The sequence below is a fragment of the Microcaecilia unicolor genome, chromosome 1 (genome assembly GCF_901765095.1).
Source record: "Microcaecilia unicolor chromosome 1, aMicUni1.1, whole genome shotgun sequence".
NCBI lineage: Eukaryota > Metazoa > Chordata > Amphibia > Gymnophiona > Siphonopidae > Microcaecilia > Microcaecilia unicolor.
The window spans coordinates 579,525,432-579,544,522 of record NC_044031.1 but is presented as its reverse complement, the minus strand read 5'-3'; the positions used below and the strand labels follow the sequence as shown (position 1 = coordinate 579,544,522).

Genomic DNA, 19,091 nt, shown 5'->3' with positions numbered 1-19,091 from the left:
CACGGGCCGACCTCAGCGAGGGAACCTGCTCCATCGGCGGGCTGCTTAACCGCCTGCTGCAACCAGGAAAGGCAGGCCCAGGTTGCATAGGAACTACCAATAGCCACCCATAAGGAAAGGCCCGAGATTTCAAAGGACTGCTTCAGCACGGATTCCAGCCGCCGGTCCTGCATATCTTTCAAAGCGACCCCTCCCTCCACCGGGAGAGTAGTCTTTTTAGTCATAGCCGTGACTAAAGCAACCACTTCAGGCATCCCAAAGAGGGCCAACTGACTTTCACTCAGAGGGTAAAGGTGACACATAGCCCTGGCCACCTTCAAGGGACCATCAGGGTCAGACCATTGAGCTGAAATAAGCTCTTGGATGGAAGCATGCACGGGAAAAGCCCGAGAAGGCTTCTTTGTACTAGCCATCCTAGGATTAATAGAAGAGGCAGCGCCCTAATCAGGATCTTCAATACCAAGGGCCTGTAAGGCATCAGAAATGGCAGCTCGTCGCGGTGGAAAATCCGAACCGCTTTAGGGTCATCCAACTCCTGTGGCAAGCAGCCACCCTCATCTGGATCATTAGTCCGAGAGGGCCTGCCAGACCCCTCAGACTCCCCGAAACTAGACCACGGGGGAGAACAGGGTGAAGAGTCCCCCTCAGGCGAGGTATTCACTCGTCTATGCTTAGCGTCAGCCAAAAGCTCGGGGAAAGAAATAGTTTCTAGCATACGCTGGGCTATCCAGAACTGGAGGCAACCCAGTTCGACAGGAATTGTCAGGAGCCTCAGGCAGTGCTCTTTTTAACATACAAGCCTTATGCATCAGCAGCACAAATTTAGAGGAGAAAAACTCGCCCTGTACTTCCGCCCCCACATTGGGGGAAGCGGAGGCAATAGCTCCTCTAGAAACCTCGAAACGAGGCATCGCCCTGCACTCAGACCCCTCCGCAACCACTAGGGTTGAGTCACGCGGCGCCTCCAAGATGGCGGCCGCTGCCAACTCCATCAGGTGGCAAGAATCACCACCCGCCATGCTCATGCCAGCATTAGCATCTAGGCAGTATGTGCTGCAAAGCCCCGCTGCTGATCTGCATTTCCCACAGTGGGAGCAGCGCTTAACCCCTTCAGCAGCCATCACATACAGAAAACAAAATGGCGCCTTCGTGCCAAAACTTACCCCGCACAGAGCGCTGTCAGCGGGAACCTCCCCGGAGGAGCTGGGCACCACTCTCACCTCAGGAGACCGAGTCAAACGAGCTGCGGTCAAGCTGCACCGAACCAGGAGCTCAAGAGAAAGCCTCAGAAATCGCCACGCTGAGAAAGCGAGCCTCTCTTTTTTTTTTTTTTTTAATTGTGTGGAAAGTTAGAGGCAGGCAGCCAGAAAGGAACTCCGGGAGGAGGGGGAATGGTGTAAGGCAGGGACAGGGAAAACCAAGTATGCCTTTAAAGTGGGCACCACCAGCCACAACACCCCCTACTCTACTAGCCAAGCACAGGAGCCACCACAGGCAGAAATCCAGGAGCTGAGAAAGCGATGTCCACACCTGCTGGGAGATAGAGATATACTGAAGGCACAGGGGGCTGAGTGTCCAGGAACACCATGTGCTTTCAGTGTTCTCTATCTCCACCTGCTGGTAGGCAGATACAACCCATCAGTTAATGGATTCATCTGCTGGTTGATGACAAGGAACGGCAGCTTACCATCCGCAGATGGCAGGTTTACTAGAAAGAATTAACTAAAGCCTCATACGAATGATAAAGAAGTATAATGAAGAAAATGTAAGAGTGAGACACAGTAATCCCTTATGTATTATTTGCTCACAGAAGCCTCCCTGGGGTTTTCTCCCATTTGAATTAATGTTTGGCTGTCAACCCAGAAACTTGTTGGAAGTCATACAGGAAGACTGGGATGGAAGGGATAGATAGAGGGGCTCAATAGTCGAGTACATCCAGAAACAGAAAGAAAGGATAGAAAAGATCACCAAAGACTTGAGAGAGAATTTGGAGAAGGCCCAGGCCCCCAAAAATCCTACTATGATAAAAATGCTAGGCAGCGATAGTTTAAGTCCCAAGATCAGGTACTAGTATTCTTACCTAAAGTTCCTTTTGTGCTAAAATGATGGGTGGGTCTGGTCAACTATAAAGTTAACAAAAAAAAGAATCCTTAAAGAACTGTGAACAGCACATCTCTTAAATCTCTTCTGCCTCCCACCTTAGCAACGCTCAAGAAAAGCGCTATTAATTTAGACCTTGTGACCCTGATGCAGCAATCAAAACGCTGGCCATTGTCGGTCCTGGTCTATACTGAGGGAGAATCAGACTTCAATGCAAGTTAAGTACAACCATTTTTTTTTGCTAAATAGTTTGCTATAATTATAAAGATAAAACATAGAAGCAAGTTTACTTTATGGAGGTTTGTTTGTTTTTTTTTTTTTTGCCTGTGATGAAGCAAAAAAGCATTTTGGGCTTTTAAGCCTTGAGCTTTTTAAAGCCTATTTTGGCTTCTTGAGGCTTTTTCCTCCATTTTGTGAAGAGAAGAGATGTGCTGTTTGTTCACAATTCTTTAACGATCCCTTATTTTGATTTTTTTCTTGACTGCAACTGTGGAACCTTTATCCTGTTTTGGGCTTTAGAGGTCGACTATGAAGTTAGCCATCAATGCTAGATGCAAAGAATTGATAAAAAAAGGTTACAAAACAATATGAAGAAAAACATGCAGCAGAGACACAAACAGTAACACGTTTTTCAAGTACATCAGAAGCAGAAAGCCTGTGAGGGACTCCGTGGGACGGTTAGATTATGAGGAGCAAAAGAGGCACTCGGGGAGGATAAGGCCATAGCAGAGAGACTGAATGAATTCTTTGCTTTGGTCTTTACGGAAAAAGACTAAGATCTACCTGTACCAGAAATGTTTTTCAAGGGCAATGATGTGGAGGAATTGAAAGAAATCTCGGTGAACCTGGAAGACATACTGAGTCAAATCAACAAGTTAAAGAGTGATAAATCACCTGGACCAGATGGTATACACCCCAGGGTACTGAAAGAACTCAAACATGAAATTGCTGATCTGCTATTAGTGATCTGTAACCTGTCGTTAAAATCATCCATAGTACCTGAAGACTGGAGGGTTGCCAATGCCAACTGTTTAAAAAGGTTCCAGGGTTCATCCAGGAAATTACAGACCAGTAAGCCTGACTTCAGTGCCGGGCAAAACAGTGGAAACAATTATAAAACAACAAAATTACAGAACACAAAGAAAACTTAGTTTAATGGGACAGAGTCAGCATGGGTTCAGCCAAGGGAAGTCTCGCCTCTCTAATTTGCTTCATTTCTTTGAAGGTGTGAATAAACATGTCGATAAAGGTGAGTCGGTTGATGTGTACTTTCAGAAAGCTTTTCACAAAGTTCCTCATGAGAGACTCATGAGAACATTAAAAAGTCATGTGATAGGAGGCAATGTCTTTCTGTGGATTAGGAATTGGTTATTGGACAAAAAACAAAGGGAAGGGTTAAATGGCCATTTTTCTCAACGGAGGAGGGTGAATAGTTGAGTGCCACAGGGATCTGTAGTGGGACCGGCGCTACTTAATATAAGAATAGCCATACTGGGTCAGACCAATGGTCCATCTAGGCCAGTATCCTGTTTCCAACAGTAGCCAATCCAGATCACAAGTACCTGACAGAAACCCAAATAGTAGCAACATTCCATGCTACCAATCCCAAGGCAAGCAGTGGCCTCCCCATGTCTGTCTCAACAGCAGATTATGGACATTTCCTCCAAGAACTTGTCCAAATCTTTTTTAAACCCAGATACGCTAATTACTGTTACTATATCCTCCTACAAAGAGTTCCAGAGCTTAACTATTCGTTGAGTGATAAAATATTTACTCCTATTATATTCCCATGAAACTTAATTGAGTGTCCCCTAGTCTTTTATAAATGATCTGGAAACTGGAACGAGAGAGGTGATTAAATTTGCAGATAACACAAAACCATTAAAAGTTGTCAAAACGCATAAGGATTGTAAAAATTTCAGGAAAAACTTGGGAAACTAGAAAACTGGGCATCCAAATGGCAGATGAAATTTAATGTGGACAAATGCAAAGTGATGCACCTTGGGAAGAATAATCCAAATCATAGTTACCTGATGTTAGGGTCCAACTTAGGAGACAGCACTAAAGAAAAAGATCTAGGTGTCAATGTAGGCAATACCCTGAAATCTTCTACCCAGTGTACAGCGGCAGCCAAAAAAGCAAATAGGATGCTAGCAATTATAGAAGTGATAAGTAGTAGTAGTAGTAATAGTAGGAAAGGGATGTAACAAATAAAAATAATAATAATGCAAAATAAGACCAAAAATATTATAATGCCTCTGTATCACTCCATGGTGCAACCTCACTTTGAGTATTGCATTCAATAAAAAAGAGTGACCAAAATGACAAAAGGGATGGAAATCCTCTCATATGAGGAAAGACTAAAGAAGTTAGGGCTCTTCAGCTTGGAAAAGAGAAGGCTGAGGGGAGATATGATGGAGGTCTATAAAATCCTGAGTGGTGTAGAACGGTTAGAAGTGAATCGATGTTTCACTCTTTCAAAAAGTACAAAGACCAGGGGACACTCAAAAGAAATTACATGGAAAAATTTTTAAAAACAAACAGGAGAAAATATTTTTTCACTTAAAGAATAGTTAAGCTCTGGAACTCGCTGCCAGAGGATATGGTAATAGTGGTAAACGTATCTAGCTTTACAAAAGGTTTGGACAGGTTCCTGGAGGAAAAGTCCATAGTCTGTTATTGAGACGGATATGGGGGAAGCCACCGCTTGCCCCGAGACTGGTAGTATGGAATGCTGCTACTAACTGGGTTTCTGCCAGGTACTTGTGACCTGGATTGGCCACTGTTGGAAGCAGGATACTCGGCTAGCCATTGGACTGACCCAGTAGGCTATTCTTATGTTCTTATCTTCAAACAGAGCTCCAAGGGAGAATGCCAAGAGTAGTCCAGCCGTCTGTTCAGCTACAGGAACATCTTATATGACACATGATCAGTTACTACTTGTTATATATACATCTGAAATACTGCAATTTATACAGACATTATAAGCTAATGTAATCCTAATTATAGAAAGTTTGCTTACTTCTGCTCTACCCCAAGATAACTGTAACCCACAGTTCTGGCCTGTGAAACGCCTTGAAGCAAAGGCAAAAGCAACCAGTTAAAAGCCAAGGGAAATGTTCTTTTCTTCTACCAAAGGAACATTTATTTTTAGAAAATGGATTTCAGAGAAATTGCTCCAAAGACAATTTTCAACTAATTTCCCCCCCCCCCCCCCAGTAGCAACCTTTGTTGCAAATTCTACCTGACTTCTAATGTCAAAAAAGACCTGCTGATCTTACCACTCATGGCCTCACAACTAATCCATTTTCTAACAAGTTTTTGGTTACTAAAATAATGTAAATCACAAGAATCCCAAAATTAAATGAGAGAAAAAAGCTCTCCAACCTGTATCAAAACATTTAATTGAATGGTCTGCCAGTGCCACAAGGTACTCTGTCTTCCTGCGAAGATTAAAGGCCAAAGCAGTGCAAGCCTGCATCGTGCGCTGAACAAGGTCAAACCTAAAGGAAAATAAAAACAAAATATAGAATTATTATTATTTGTTACATTTGTATCCCACATTTTCCCACCTATTTGCAGGCTCAATGTGGCTTACAGAGTACCGTAATGGCATTCGACAGTTCCGGTATGAACAAATACAAGGTGTTATTGCATTAAACTCTTTAGTGAAAAGTTTCTGAAACTATCAGGTTCCAAGTGTTCACATATCCTGAGAAATACAGTCTGACCTAAGGCATTTGAAAGCCTCAGGTTTTGCAGTCATGGAAGAACTACACTTATCCAAGAAGCAAATGCTATAAAAAGTGACAAGTCTGTTCTTCCTAAAAATCAGAATTCAGAAAATGTAATAAATGTGCATATAACAGATATATTTAAATAGGCCACTGTAGGCTCTCTTACTAAGAGAAAGACCAAAAGACCATGTTCGTTTCCAGAAATCTCATCTGAAGTGCCAACTGCTAGAGAAGCATTTCTTTACCTGTTTCTGGTTAAATTAAAAACATAGATGTTCCCTTGATGGTCTCCAGCCAAAACATTATCTCCTGTGCTGTCAAAGGTCACGTGCAGGAAGCGAATCATCTTTGAATGGTAGGCAGTGGCACTGTGGACAATATTCACCATCACTCTATGGGGAAAGAAGGAATGAGAAACGAACATGGATTCCACAGAGCCAAAATCCAACCATAATCTATATTACATAAAAAATAAATAACAATGTGTGGATATTATGGATATTAATACATATATGTGAATGAGTACATATATTTGTGCAAATTAATTCCCACGGCAGCTTAATTAGTCACGATGCATTCAAGGTTCAATTTACAGGCCAGCCAGGACTATGGGTTGCTACGTAAGTAGTGTTCACAATCCATGTTGCAAGGTGCATGATTTGCCACTGTAATGGTTTAGCTAGGAAAGCAAGAGACAGTGATACCACAAGATGTCACAATTTAGTTCTAAGGAGCCTGTGGTCCAAAGATCCATGTGGAACAGATACCAGTGATGTAGCGAGAATTGATTGGTGGGGAACAGGCAAGGTTTAAATGGGTGGGTATTACACATACAGGTCTGAACCATGCTAATTATACTTTTAACAAACAATGCCTTGGAATGCACCTAAAAACTGATTTCTAAGTAGTCTGCAACAGCTATCAGACATTGGCAACCAGTGGACCCTAGCATATTAAACCAATCTGACCGTCTTAAGGAGAAAATTAGACTCAGTGCTGTGTTCTGAGTAGTCTCCAGATTTCTCAACAAAAGTGGAGAACAATTCAAAAACATTGCAATAGTCCAAAGAACCAAGCAATAATGCCTGAACCAGCAACCATAACTGATGCTCTCCAAAATACTTACTTACAGATATAAGTAACTTTCGCATAAGAAAAAAAAGCTCTCTGAACCACTTTAGATTTATTTATTGACGACAAGTTAGACAATATAGGTATACATAGAATCCAATAACAAAGCGTACATAAGGAAAAGGATAAAACCATACAAACCGACATCAAACTTGTCAGTGTTTTATCCTCCCCCACCCCTTACCCACTATTCCAATTAACAATTGTCATGGATGACAGCACAATGTAAATACAAGTGCTCAAAGTACACTTTGGTACAGAAGACAACTTTATAAGTACAGCAAAAAAAATGCATATAAAGACAATGGCTGTAAAGGAAAAATTAATTACCTGATAATTTTCTTTCCATTAGTCCCAACAGATCAATCCAGAGACTTGTGGGTTGTGTCCCTCTACCAGCAGGTGGAGATAGAGAGAACCTCCAAGATTTGCTACATGTGGACCTGTGCAGCCAAGTAAACCTCAGTATGAACGATAGATACCAAAGCAGTGGAATAGAAAACGCTCCTGATATTGTCAGACCAAATGCCCAACATACTTCCAAATTTATTTGTTTTTATTATTTAATCAAACGAAGGAACAATTAGAACAACGAAACCCGAAAAAACTAACCAACCGAAACAAAACGCAGACAGTAAATCCAGGGGGGGGGCCTCTGGATTGATCAGTTGGGACTAATGGAAAGAAAATTATCAGGTAAGAATTAATTTTTCCTTCCACAGCGTCCCACAGATCAATCCAGAGACTTGTGGGATGTACTCAAGCAGTCCTCAAGTAGAGCGGGACACCCCCAACCCGGCAGAAATCAACGACGAGCCAAACACCGCATCCTGCCTAGCTGCCACATCCACCTGATAATGACGAGTGAACGTATGAACCGAAGCCCATGTAGCGGCTCTGCAGATATCTTCCAGAGAAACCAAACTGGACTCTGCATAGGAGGAAGCCTGAGCTTGCATAGAACGAGCACGAATCTGCGCAGGGGCTTGCTTGCCCAATGCCACGTAGGCCGAAGTGATGGCCTCCCACACCCAACGGACTATGGTGGTCTTGGAAGCCATATGACCTTTCTTACTGCTTCCAAAAAGGACAAAGAGATGGACAGAAAGACTAAATTCATTCGTTACCTCCAAATACCCGAGAAGAGCCCGTCTCACGTCGAGGCAGTGAAGAGCCCGGAATTGCTCGGGGTAATCTTCCCAGCGAAAAGTCGGCAAAAGCAGAGACTGCCCCAACTGGAAACGAGAAACCACCTTGGGCAAAAACGAAGGAACTGTCCTAATCGATACACCCGTCTAAGTAAAATGCAGGATGAGGTCTCTGCAAGAAAGAGCCTGCAACTCTGAAATTCTCTGAGCCGAAGTAATGGCTTCTAGGAAAATCGCCTTCAAGGTAAGATCTTTAACCGTAATCCCCGATAAGGGTTCGAAAGGAGGACGCTGAAGCGCTTTGAGAACTAGATTAAGGTTCCAAGATAGCAGAACTGGCATGTGCGGAGGACACAACTGATTTACGCCCCTTAAAAAACGAACCACATTTATTAACATGTAATTAAACTCTGGAATTCATTGTCAGAGAATGTGGTAAAGGCGGTTAGCTTAGCAGGGTTTAAAAAGGGTCTGGCCAGCTTCCTAAAAGAAAAGTCCATAGACCATTATTAAATTGACTTGGGGAAAATACACTGCTTATTGAGTTTTCTGGGATATTGCCAGGTATTTGTGACCTGGATTGGCCACTGTTGGAAACAGGATGCTGGGCTTGATGGATCTTTGGTCTGTGCCAGTGTGGCTCTACTTATGTAAAAAGAAGCCCTGCTGGTGAAAATGGCAGATTTTGATTTAAACGTCTTTCAAGATAACGTAAAATAGCTCTTCAAAAAAACCTTTATCTTTGAACAGCCCCAGAAAGCATGAAAAAAATAATTAGGCCCTGATGACATTTTTGACAAACCAGGGTCTCTATCCCCCTACCTTAAATATCTGCTCTTGTGTAAAATAAGCTCTATGCAATGTTTGAAAATGGAGCTGGGATTGAATTTAACCAAGCTAAACGTATTCCGGGGATCTCAGTGACTTCCGCAGTTCAGCACTCACTGAGATCCCTGGAATACGTTTAATTAACTTTAGTTAATATGTTTAGTTAATCCTTGAAGTGCTCGATACTGCTGATCCTTGAAGAAAGACCCTGGCCTTGTCTGGAGAGTCGAAGAATTGTGGTTTGCCTTCTGTAAGCACCTTAAGACAGGCTGGATACAGTAAAGTAAACTGAATATGTCGCCTGTGTAACTCTGCACAGATAGGATTGCAAACTCTCTGTTGGGTGGAAACTCTTGAGGAGAAATCCTGGAAACATAACACCTGCTTGTTCTCATAAGTGAGAGGACCCTTACCGCAAATGGCCCGCAAGATTTTAGCTTTATTCGCGTAGTTAAGTACTTTAAATACTACCACTCGGGGTCATGTATCAGATGATTTCTTAGGGGGCCTGTTTTATATGCAGGGTATCAGCATTGGATTGCAGCTGTAAAGCGGTAGGCAGCCAGGATTCCAAGAACTGCTGCAGCTCCGCATCTCTAAGTGTTTCCAGCAAACCAGGCACAAATTTCCCCTCCACCAGGTGCAGTGGAACACCTTTTTGTTTGGGGGGTGCCCATGCTCTACCCCTAACACCACCCCAGCTCCACCCTAGATCCCACCCCAAGATAATACCACTGATGTTCTCTCTTCTCCAGCCTTCCTCCCATACTTTCTTTAAACAAACAAGCCTAACAGCAAAGGATTTTTAAAATAATTCTTTTTCCCAACACTTCAGAGTCCACAAAAATATAGCTAACAATATTTAAATGAACTTCTTTTGCTGATATTAAAACTTATTTGTAAAATCCTATCATCACTTAGAAAAAAGTACAGTTTACTTTTTTGTACTGTGCATAGATTGTACCTAATATATCTGAATGCATCTCACCTTGAGCTACTACTGAGAAAGGTGTAAACTAAATCCAAAACCAAGTACCAGCATCTTCCATCTACTCTATCTCCCTATATTCCCCTCCATATGCTTCCCAGTGTCCAACATCTCCCCTCCATCTCTCTATGTGCCCAGTGTTCAAAATTTCCATATGTCCCCCATGTCCAGCATTTCCCCTCCATCTTCATGTGCTCCCTCTCCACGTTCAGTATCTTCCTTCCATCTCCCTATATCATCCGATGTAAAGAATCTGTCTCCCAATATCCACTTCTCACATGTCCATTTGCACTCTCCTGATCTCTCCCCATATCCAGCATCTCCACTCTTCCCATTTCTCCTCATGTCCAACATCTCCCCATTTACTCTCCACATTCAATACCCTCCACCTCCTATGTCCCCATGTAGCTACAGAACATTCCCCCCCCCACACAAATTTGACCTTCATGAACCTTCGATTCACCTCCCCCATCCATATCCAACATCTCCCTTCAGTCTCCCTACATTCCCTCCAGGTTCAGCATCTTCCATCCCTCCTCCCTCCCCTCTGCCTCCAGTCCAACATTTCTCCTCACTGTTTCCTCCCTCCCTCCCTCTACAGCTGAGTCCAACATCTCTTTCCTGCCTCCGAGTCCAATATCTCTCTCTCCTTCCTCCACCCCCATGCCCCAGGTCCAACATCTCCCTCTCCCTCCCTCTCCTCTACCTTCACCTCCAGGTACAACATCTCTCCTTCTCCCTTCTCTCCTACCCTCTGGAGCTGGGTAGCCCCCCCCCCTTATCTCTCAGCCCTCCTTCTCCTTAAGTTCCCCCTCTCTCAAACCTCTCCCCTGCCCGCAGTCAAGCAGCTGGCCTCTCTCTTAACCGCCCCCTGAAGTCCAGCAGCTTTCCCCTCTCTCACTCATCCCCCCAATTCTGCAACACTTCTCTCTCTCAACCCCCCCCCCCCCCCCCCCCCAGTCCTTGCAATTCAGCAACTCATCTTCATTCAACCACCCGGCAGCTTCCCCCTCTCTCACCCCCAACCTGATCTGGTAGCTTCACTCTCTATGACCCCCTCCAATCTGGCAGCTTCCCCTCTCTCTAACCCCCCCCCCCTGCAATGCAGCCACTCCCCTCTTTCAAACACCCCAGACCCTGTGATTCAGCACCTCCCCATCTCAAACATCCCCCCCATCCAACAGCTTCCCTCTCTCTCACCCATGTCCAATCCAACAGCTGTTCTATTTCTCAATCCCCCCCCTCTGACCTTGTGATCCAACATCTCACTCTCTAAATCCCCCCAGGGCCCCTCAACTTCATTCGCCCCCCCCCCCCCGGATCTGGCAGAGACTCCTCTCTCAACCCCCCCCCAGCCCCCACAGTCTTGGCAGTTTTCCCCCAGCTTCAATAAATCAGCCCAGTCAGGCATTCCCATCTTGTGATTCAGCAGTGCCTCCCCTCTCAAGCCCCCACAGTCCAGTAGCTCCCTGCCCCACCACGATCTACCTTTAAATAAATGCCTCTCTTCTCCAGTGTCGACCGGCAACATTAGCAACATACTTAAGGCTGCCTGCGCCATGCCTGGAAGAGCTTTCACTTTGTCGTGTTCATCCCCTGTGAAACAGGAAATTACATCAGAGGGGACGGGGCAAAGTGAAAGCTCCTCCAGGACGGCGCAAGCAGCCTTAAGTACACTGCTAATGCTGCCAGCCACTAGTAGAGAACAGAGGCGCTTACTTAAAGGTAGGACTGGGGCAGGGAGATACTGGACCGCAGGGGCTTGGGAGGGGAGGTGCTGCCAAATCACAGAAAGGGGATGTCCGACTAGGCTGATTGCTGAAGCTGGGGGAAGAAGACAGCTCAACTGCTGCAGAGATGAGAAATTTTTGGGGGTACCCTGGCACCTGTGGCTCCCCCCATTCCAAAGCCTATGCTCTCCATGATCGATTTTCAATATCATCCACCTTGTCTCCCATTGCCTGTAGCTTTGCCTGGAGGTCTGCATTTGTGATGTTCAAAGCTGCTGTACTCAATCCTCCAAATCAGACACGTACTGGCAGTGTGCCAACAATTTTCATTTTAGCAATGCCAATCTCCCATCCACAACATCAAGTTTATCCATAACTTGATGTAATCGCTTATCCAAAGAGGCATCAATAGTGTTTTTCACTTCCGTGACTATCTCAGCAACCCAGGCAGAGCTGATTGTCGATGGAATGGTATCACTTCCATCCGCTATCTTGGAATCACTGAAGTGCAGTTTCTCCTTATCCCGGCGCTGTGCTCTCACTGCCATAGGTTGAACTGCTCGTTACAGGCTTTGTTGCAGAAAATAATATCCAAGTACCACAACACTCAAGTTCCCAAGTCGGCCCAAGAAATATGTTCTTGGAAGGTGAGTTTTGGGAGTCTAGGCACGGGAGCTCATCCCAACAGCACTTGCTCTTTAGCACGGTATCACATGACCCCTGAACCAATTTATTTACTTGAAGCTCTATTGAGCCCATTGAATCCAGAAAGATTCCAAGGACTCTTACAGAAGACAAATAAACCTGATGATGTATTACAATACTAGGCTCAACAGGCCACACAATACCCGTGATTAACAATAATTTTATTTTTTATGTATTCAACTTCAACCTATGAACCTGCATTCAATCTGCTCTATAGTACTAAAGACCATTTGCAAAATATGCAACTCAGCAGAAACCACAGTCTGCACTGGAAGAACCACCGTAATGTCATCAGCATAGCTGAATGACACTATACCTAATTTCTCCAACACGAGACCTAATGAATGTACATATAAATTAAAAAATAACGAAGAACCTTGCAGCACCCTACATGGATTTCTCCAACATTCTGACAAACAAGATTACATCCTGACTCTATACCAGTGTTTCCCAAGTCTGGTCCTCGAGTACCCCTTGCCAGTCAGATTTTCAGGATATCCACAATGAATATGCATGAAAGATTTGCATATAATGAGGCAGTGCATGCAAATCAAGTTCATGCATACTTATTGTAGATATCCTGAAAACCTGACTGGCAAGGGGTACTCCAAGACTGGACTTGGAAAACACTGCTGTATACCCTCCTGCTTAACAAAAAGCCCCAAAACCAAAGACACTACTGAACTCGAGATTCCTACAGCATCTAAAATCTGTAAAAGAATGTCAAAATCAAACAAGTCAAACAAACTAGATAAGTCAAACTGAAGAAGCAGCACCTTTTTCTCCCTCACTTAACCACAACCTAGCTGTACCCACTAGAGTCTCTGTGCTAAAATTGGATCGAATTCCCGATTGGGAAAAATTTAGAATATCATGCTGTTCCAGATATTGCAATAACTGAGAAGCAACCACACTCTCCATTAACTTAGCAAACAAAGGGACTGATGCAATAGGTCTATAATTTGAGACCAATCCCACCGAAACCCTAACATCTTTCAATATCAGCGTAACAAACTGAAATCAGATAAAAGACCATATGGCCTATTTGATCTGCCCATCCATACTATCTACGATCCCTTCCTCTCCCTTAGAGATTCTTGAATTCAGACACAGTCTTCATCTCCACCAGGAGGCCATTCCACATATCCATCACCCTTTCTATATAGAAGAGTTTTCTTAGATTACTCCTGAATCTATCCTCTTTCACCATAATGGACCAGATTCTATAAATGGCACAAAAAAATAGTGCTGAAAATTTTGTGAACCGAGTGCTAATTCTACAAAAGATCTGTGTCCTTTATAGAATAGTGCTAAGAACATAAATGACGCCTACGTTTAGGCGCCGACCAAGTCTATTCTATAACAATGAGTGTAAATTCTAGGGACAACCCCCTCCCCGAAATGCCTCTGTCCACACCCCTTGAAATTACATGCTATAGGAGTTCCACGTCCACGCATAGCATAATAGATAGAAAATGCATGGAACAATCTCCCAGTGAAAGTGGTAGAGGCAAAAACAGTAACAGAATTCAAGAAGTACTGGGAAATACTTAAACAATAATGCAGGAAAACACTGGTGCTTAAATAAGGTAAATCTATACAAAACAAACCAATAACACCAGAAAAAGGTTATCTAATGAAGATATGTGTAGGAGAAAACCCCTCAGAACCTATCGGACCAAAAGGTCTTAGGCAAGTGACTAACCAAATAATGGCCGTCGAGAGCGCCATTTTGTTTTGAAGCGGGTGAACTGAGAAACATCAGAAAGCAATTGTAAGTTATTTCCTGACTTATCAGGGGAATCGCAGACTAGGAGGTGTGAACTCTTGGCTTTTAAGCCAAAGATCATTGCCCTAAGTGGGACCTTCCTAGTGCGATTCCCTTGTAAGTGTTCTATTTCTTTGAATTTTAATAATTACTTATTTGTTGAACCTAAGAAATTACAAGAGTTTGTGGAGTTGAAAGAACAGATGAAGAACCCTCTGCAGCAACTTCCTTTAGTTACCACTGTACCGGCTGCAATTACTGATTAAACCTTCTTTCCTCAGAAAAAGTGAATTGTAAGATTAACCATTTTGAGTTTTTCTTATTTTCTTTGAGATTGTTTTCCTGATCTTGAATCTCCCAGTTATGGACGATTATATAATATATTTTGGTGGGAGAAAATGTTTTCTTTTTTAATATCAATTTCTGTTTTCCCTTTCATTTATGTGAAAATGTGAATGTAATTAAGTAAAATGATTAAAAAAAAATAAAAAAAGAAAGCAATTGTAAGCGATGTAAGACAGCACAGAGTCCCTAAGGAAGCCACTACATGGTGAAACGGTGGCACCGTTGGACTATAAGCTAAGTGCCATTACATTTCGCTACTGCAATAACTGATGCCCTGCGAATGGGCGCTGCTTTCAGTATTTTAGAGATTTTCAGTTCTCTTTTTTGTATTAATTTTGAAGAACAGTTTGTGCACGTAAAAACCACAAAAAATATAATCAAAGGAGAAATTTCACAACCCCCATGATCAAAACTACTGACGGCCATTATTTGGTTAGTAGCTTGCCTAGGACCTTTTGGTCCGATAGGTTCTGAGGGGTTTTCTCCTACACATATCTTCATTAGATAACCTTTTTCTGGTGTTATTGGTTTGTTAAGTACTGGGAAATCCAGTGGCCTACCCCCTAATTCTAGAAAGTTATTCAAATAAGGCATATTAGCAGATAATTTATTCATTAACAACCAATTATTGGCTATAATTGGTACTAATTGGCAGTTACATGAATAACTGCCCTTAGTTTGTATTCTATAAGTTACGCGCTCAAATTCCGGAGCATGGAATGTCACTGGGGCATGACAGGCGTTATTCACACAAATTACAGAACACCAGTATTTACACACCTGTCTTCAGTTAGTCGCAAGCATTTATACCAGCCACTGAACTAGTGTATATGCTTACGCCTCAAGTTAAGAATATAATGCAGACTTTAGTAGTGTTCAGAAATGACAGCTGCGCACACAACTACCATTATAGAATTCGTACTTAGAATGCATCACTCCAGCGCCTAACCTTTGGCAATCTATAAAAAACTACCCCCCTAGTGGTTCAAGCAATGGGCTCTGAACCAGGAAAGCAAGGGTTCACCCATCCTGCTTTTGCCATTGACACTCCTTGTGACCATAAGGAAACTCACTATCTCTCATAGCCTCAAGTACCTGCTAAGATTGTAAAGTCTTTGGGTCAGGGACAAATTGTACCTGAATACTTATCACCACTGTACAATGCTGCATACATTCCCAGTACTGCTATAAAAATAAATTATTATTATGGAATAAATATAGATGATCCCCGATTATAAATAAGGGAAAATCAGATCAGCTATGACACTGCAACAAGAATGAAAATAGGCTTTATGATCCCTTTCTGACATCAATTTTTATGCTTCTATTAACAGCCAAAGAATAGAGAAAGAGAGTGTGCATGTGTAGCTAAGCTCTGAAGTGTGTTGTTATGACAATGGCTGGATTGGAAAAGGAGCAGAGTGCAAGAAAGTGCTAAAAATATGCAGAAAACCCATACAGGAAGCCCTTCAGAACCAGAAAAGCAGTGAATTTGACAAAGGCCCTGATGCTCAAAGTGAACCAGGCTTACGTTTCACTTAGACTGGTTTTAGCCAGTTTAGCATGCACATTATTGTGAACCTAATGTACAAAAGGTTTAGGCACGGCTTTTACCGTTCATGGAAGCAGCAACTGAAGATTCTATGCAAAAAAGCTGGTTAGTATTAACATGTGATGTAAATGAGGCCATTAGCAACTCCTTCCAATGCTCAGAGAAATGATGTACAAAAACTCCCTGCCCCGACAGCTCTGAGCAGGCATTAGGGTGAATGCACTGAGTTACAGAGGAGTCCCTGGGAATAGAGGGAGAGAAGGGGGCATCTGATCTTTGCTTAATCTCAAGGGTCCCCCCGCCAATCTCTAGCTCCTGATGTGGGAGGCTACGGGTATCGGAAAGCTGTAACTCTGCATACACACCCTAACGCCTGCTTGGCGCTCTCAGTAGGTTTTAGTCATTAAGGAAGAGAGTTTTTGAAAGCCGTTTCTCTGAGGGAATCCCTAATGGCCTCATTTACATCACATTTTAATACTAATGAACTTGTTTGCATAGAATCTTCGGTCACTGCTTCAGTGAATGGTAAAAGCAATGCCAAAACCTTCTGTGCATTAGGCACATAATAACATGCACGCTAAACTGTTGGGCAGACTGGATGGACCATACAGGTTTTAATCTGCCGTCATCTAATATATTACTAAATAGTGTGTGCCATGCAGAAAGGAAAAAGGCCTCACAGAGCTCCTAGATGATATTTAATCTAACGGAGCTAAAACAGATCACATTGATCATGACATCATCATCAGCCAAAAAATCTTCGAGATGTGTATAGCTTCCTGCTACATAAATAGTATAGAAATAGCTACACTTCTTGTGATTATTATATACTAAATCACACTCAATCTGAGTACCAGCACTTATCTTTGAAGGTGGTACTTCAATCATGGACTGCGTTGCCAGAACAAGTGCGATGCTGCGCTGTCTTTTTCGGGGGTAGTTCCATTAGATTAAATATCATCTTGGAGCTCTTTGAGACCTTTTTCCTTCCTGCACGGCACACACTATTTAGTGTATGCCAAATATTTAAGTCATTTTTTGGTAGTGGAAATTTTTGTGAGAGTATTCTAGTGTACTAGTACTTCCACACCCCATCAGGGTTTTGGTTACAAAAAATTAAGTGCCCACCTGAACTTTTTTAAAGGCATCATAAATGCTTATGTATCAATATAAAATGGTCACCCAGTACTAGCTCTAGTAGCATCCAAATTTTCATACAAATCATACATCTGCACCCCAGCCGTGGTAAATGTGTGCATATCCTTCCGTATTTTATAAATGTGTGCACAGACTGCAACTCAGCCTAAACTAGGTTCATGAATTTATACTTGTATACTTACATGCGCATACTTAGAGAATGACACGGGGACTCACAGTAACCAAGGGGATGGGGACAGCGCCCACAGGGACAAATTTTGTCCCCATATCTTTTTCTAGTTGGAAGGGTAGAGGGTGGTTTGGGGAAGGAGGGTTATTATAGCCACTCATTGTTATTGTTTTCTATTTGTAATTTATACACAACAGTCGCACAGTATATTGTTCCTTTTTATACTTTAATAAAAAGATTTAAATATAAAATCATGTGTTTACGGATTCTGCAGATGACAGAGCCCACAGGGACGAGGCGGGGACGGCGCAGGGATGGGGACAGAACCTGCGGGGACGGTGCTGGGATGTGGACAGGGCAGGGACCCGGACAAACTTTGTCCCCGTGTCATTCTCAACTTACAGAACGCACCTAAGTATGCTGTGATCTTGTCAGCATACATAATAATTTTGCAAGAACCATTTTCTTCACAGATCACAGCTTTATAAAAGTATCCCTAAGTGTAAGACGCTGAGAGGTCGTAACTTGTTGTGTGTTAAGGTCTCTGAGTTCCTCGTCTAAATGTTTTAAAACCAATAATGCAAACACGGCACAAGTTATGGCAGTGTAACGCGCTAAACTGCAGTTTGTGCTTAGAAAGACCTCCGTTACCCGTCGTGAGCCGCTGGAGTCGGTTTCCGCAGCCAGATCTTCCCGCACTCTTTGTTGGCCAGGTCAGCGGTCTGCATACTGGCAACGACCTAGATTATTACTCCTGTCGCAGGGTAAATCTCCTTGGCGAATACCTAGCCTCCTCCGCCGCCGTGTTATCCTGTCCCACAAAACCCGCCACCAAACAGCGGGAAATTCAAACTTCCATCAGCTGCAATCAAGTCTTTTACCCACACCGAGCGCTCTCGCAGTCGACAGGGACCCCCACTAACCTAAAGCCCTAACTCCAACTGTCAAGAACAGAAACGAACTAACTAAACAACCCAGCGACGGCGACCACCGGCCAAGAAGCAGAAGCAGATAAATCCTCCCACAGCAAGCGACGAGTCAGCCTCAACGGAAGGACGGTTACCCTGGGCATGCCGGGAATTGCAGTTTTGTTCTGTGGATCCCGTTTCTTCCTCTCACCAGACCAAGGAAGTATAATACACGGAGGTTAGATTGAGAACAGGAGACGGCATGAGCCTATCTAGCCCATTATGGAGGCTGAAGCCAGTAAGGCGGAGCTTGCTGCTGTTTTAGTTCACCCAAAATAATGATAAAAGCTCATTTAATAAATAACAGACTGAGAGATGAAGACCTGAACGGTCCATACAGTCTGTCCAACAGTCACACTCATTATCAATTCATGATCAACAAAGAATGTGATATATATTTTCTTTGGCGTTTCTGGGACATGATTGTAGAAGTCCATCTACTGGAGTTGTCGCCAAAGCTCACTATCAAATCGGTCTTGTCATTGCGAGACCCAGACCATTAAAGTCTGCCCAGCACTGTGGTTCCAGCTACTGAAGTTGCCATTGAAGTCTAAAGCTCTTCCAGTTGGATAGGCAGTGCCTTAAAAAGTGGAAGATAAGGGATTCATTTTTTTTTTTTATTGTTTGACAGGTTTTTTACGTATTTGTGTATTTTTATGTATTTTAAAGCTTCCTAATAGGGTTACCACATGGCTCCAGAAAAAGGAGGACGGATTGAGCCAGCCAGGTTTTACTTCCATTGCAAGCAATGGAAGTAAAACCCA

General features: G+C 43.2%; 1 protein-coding gene across 2 annotated transcripts in view; it reads right to left on the bottom strand.

Annotated features, from left to right (window-relative positions):
- The window catches only part of TBC1D31 (TBC1 domain family member 31), a 266,141-nt gene extending 247,769 nt beyond the window's left edge, over positions 1 to 18,372 (bottom strand). For both annotated transcript variants that reach the window (XM_030218673.1, XM_030218679.1), the window contains exons 1-3: positions 18,011 to 18,372; positions 6,083 to 6,229; positions 5,488 to 5,603 (exon numbers count right to left, since the gene is read on the bottom strand). In XM_030218673.1, coding sequence (XP_030074533.1) covers positions 5,488 to 5,603; positions 6,083 to 6,229; positions 18,011 to 18,087 — 340 coding nt within the window. In that variant the 5' untranslated portion in view covers positions 18,088 to 18,372. The remainder of the gene's footprint in view (positions 1 to 5,487; positions 5,604 to 6,082; positions 6,230 to 18,010) is intronic.
- Positions 18,373 to 19,091: the final 719 nt, after the last annotated feature.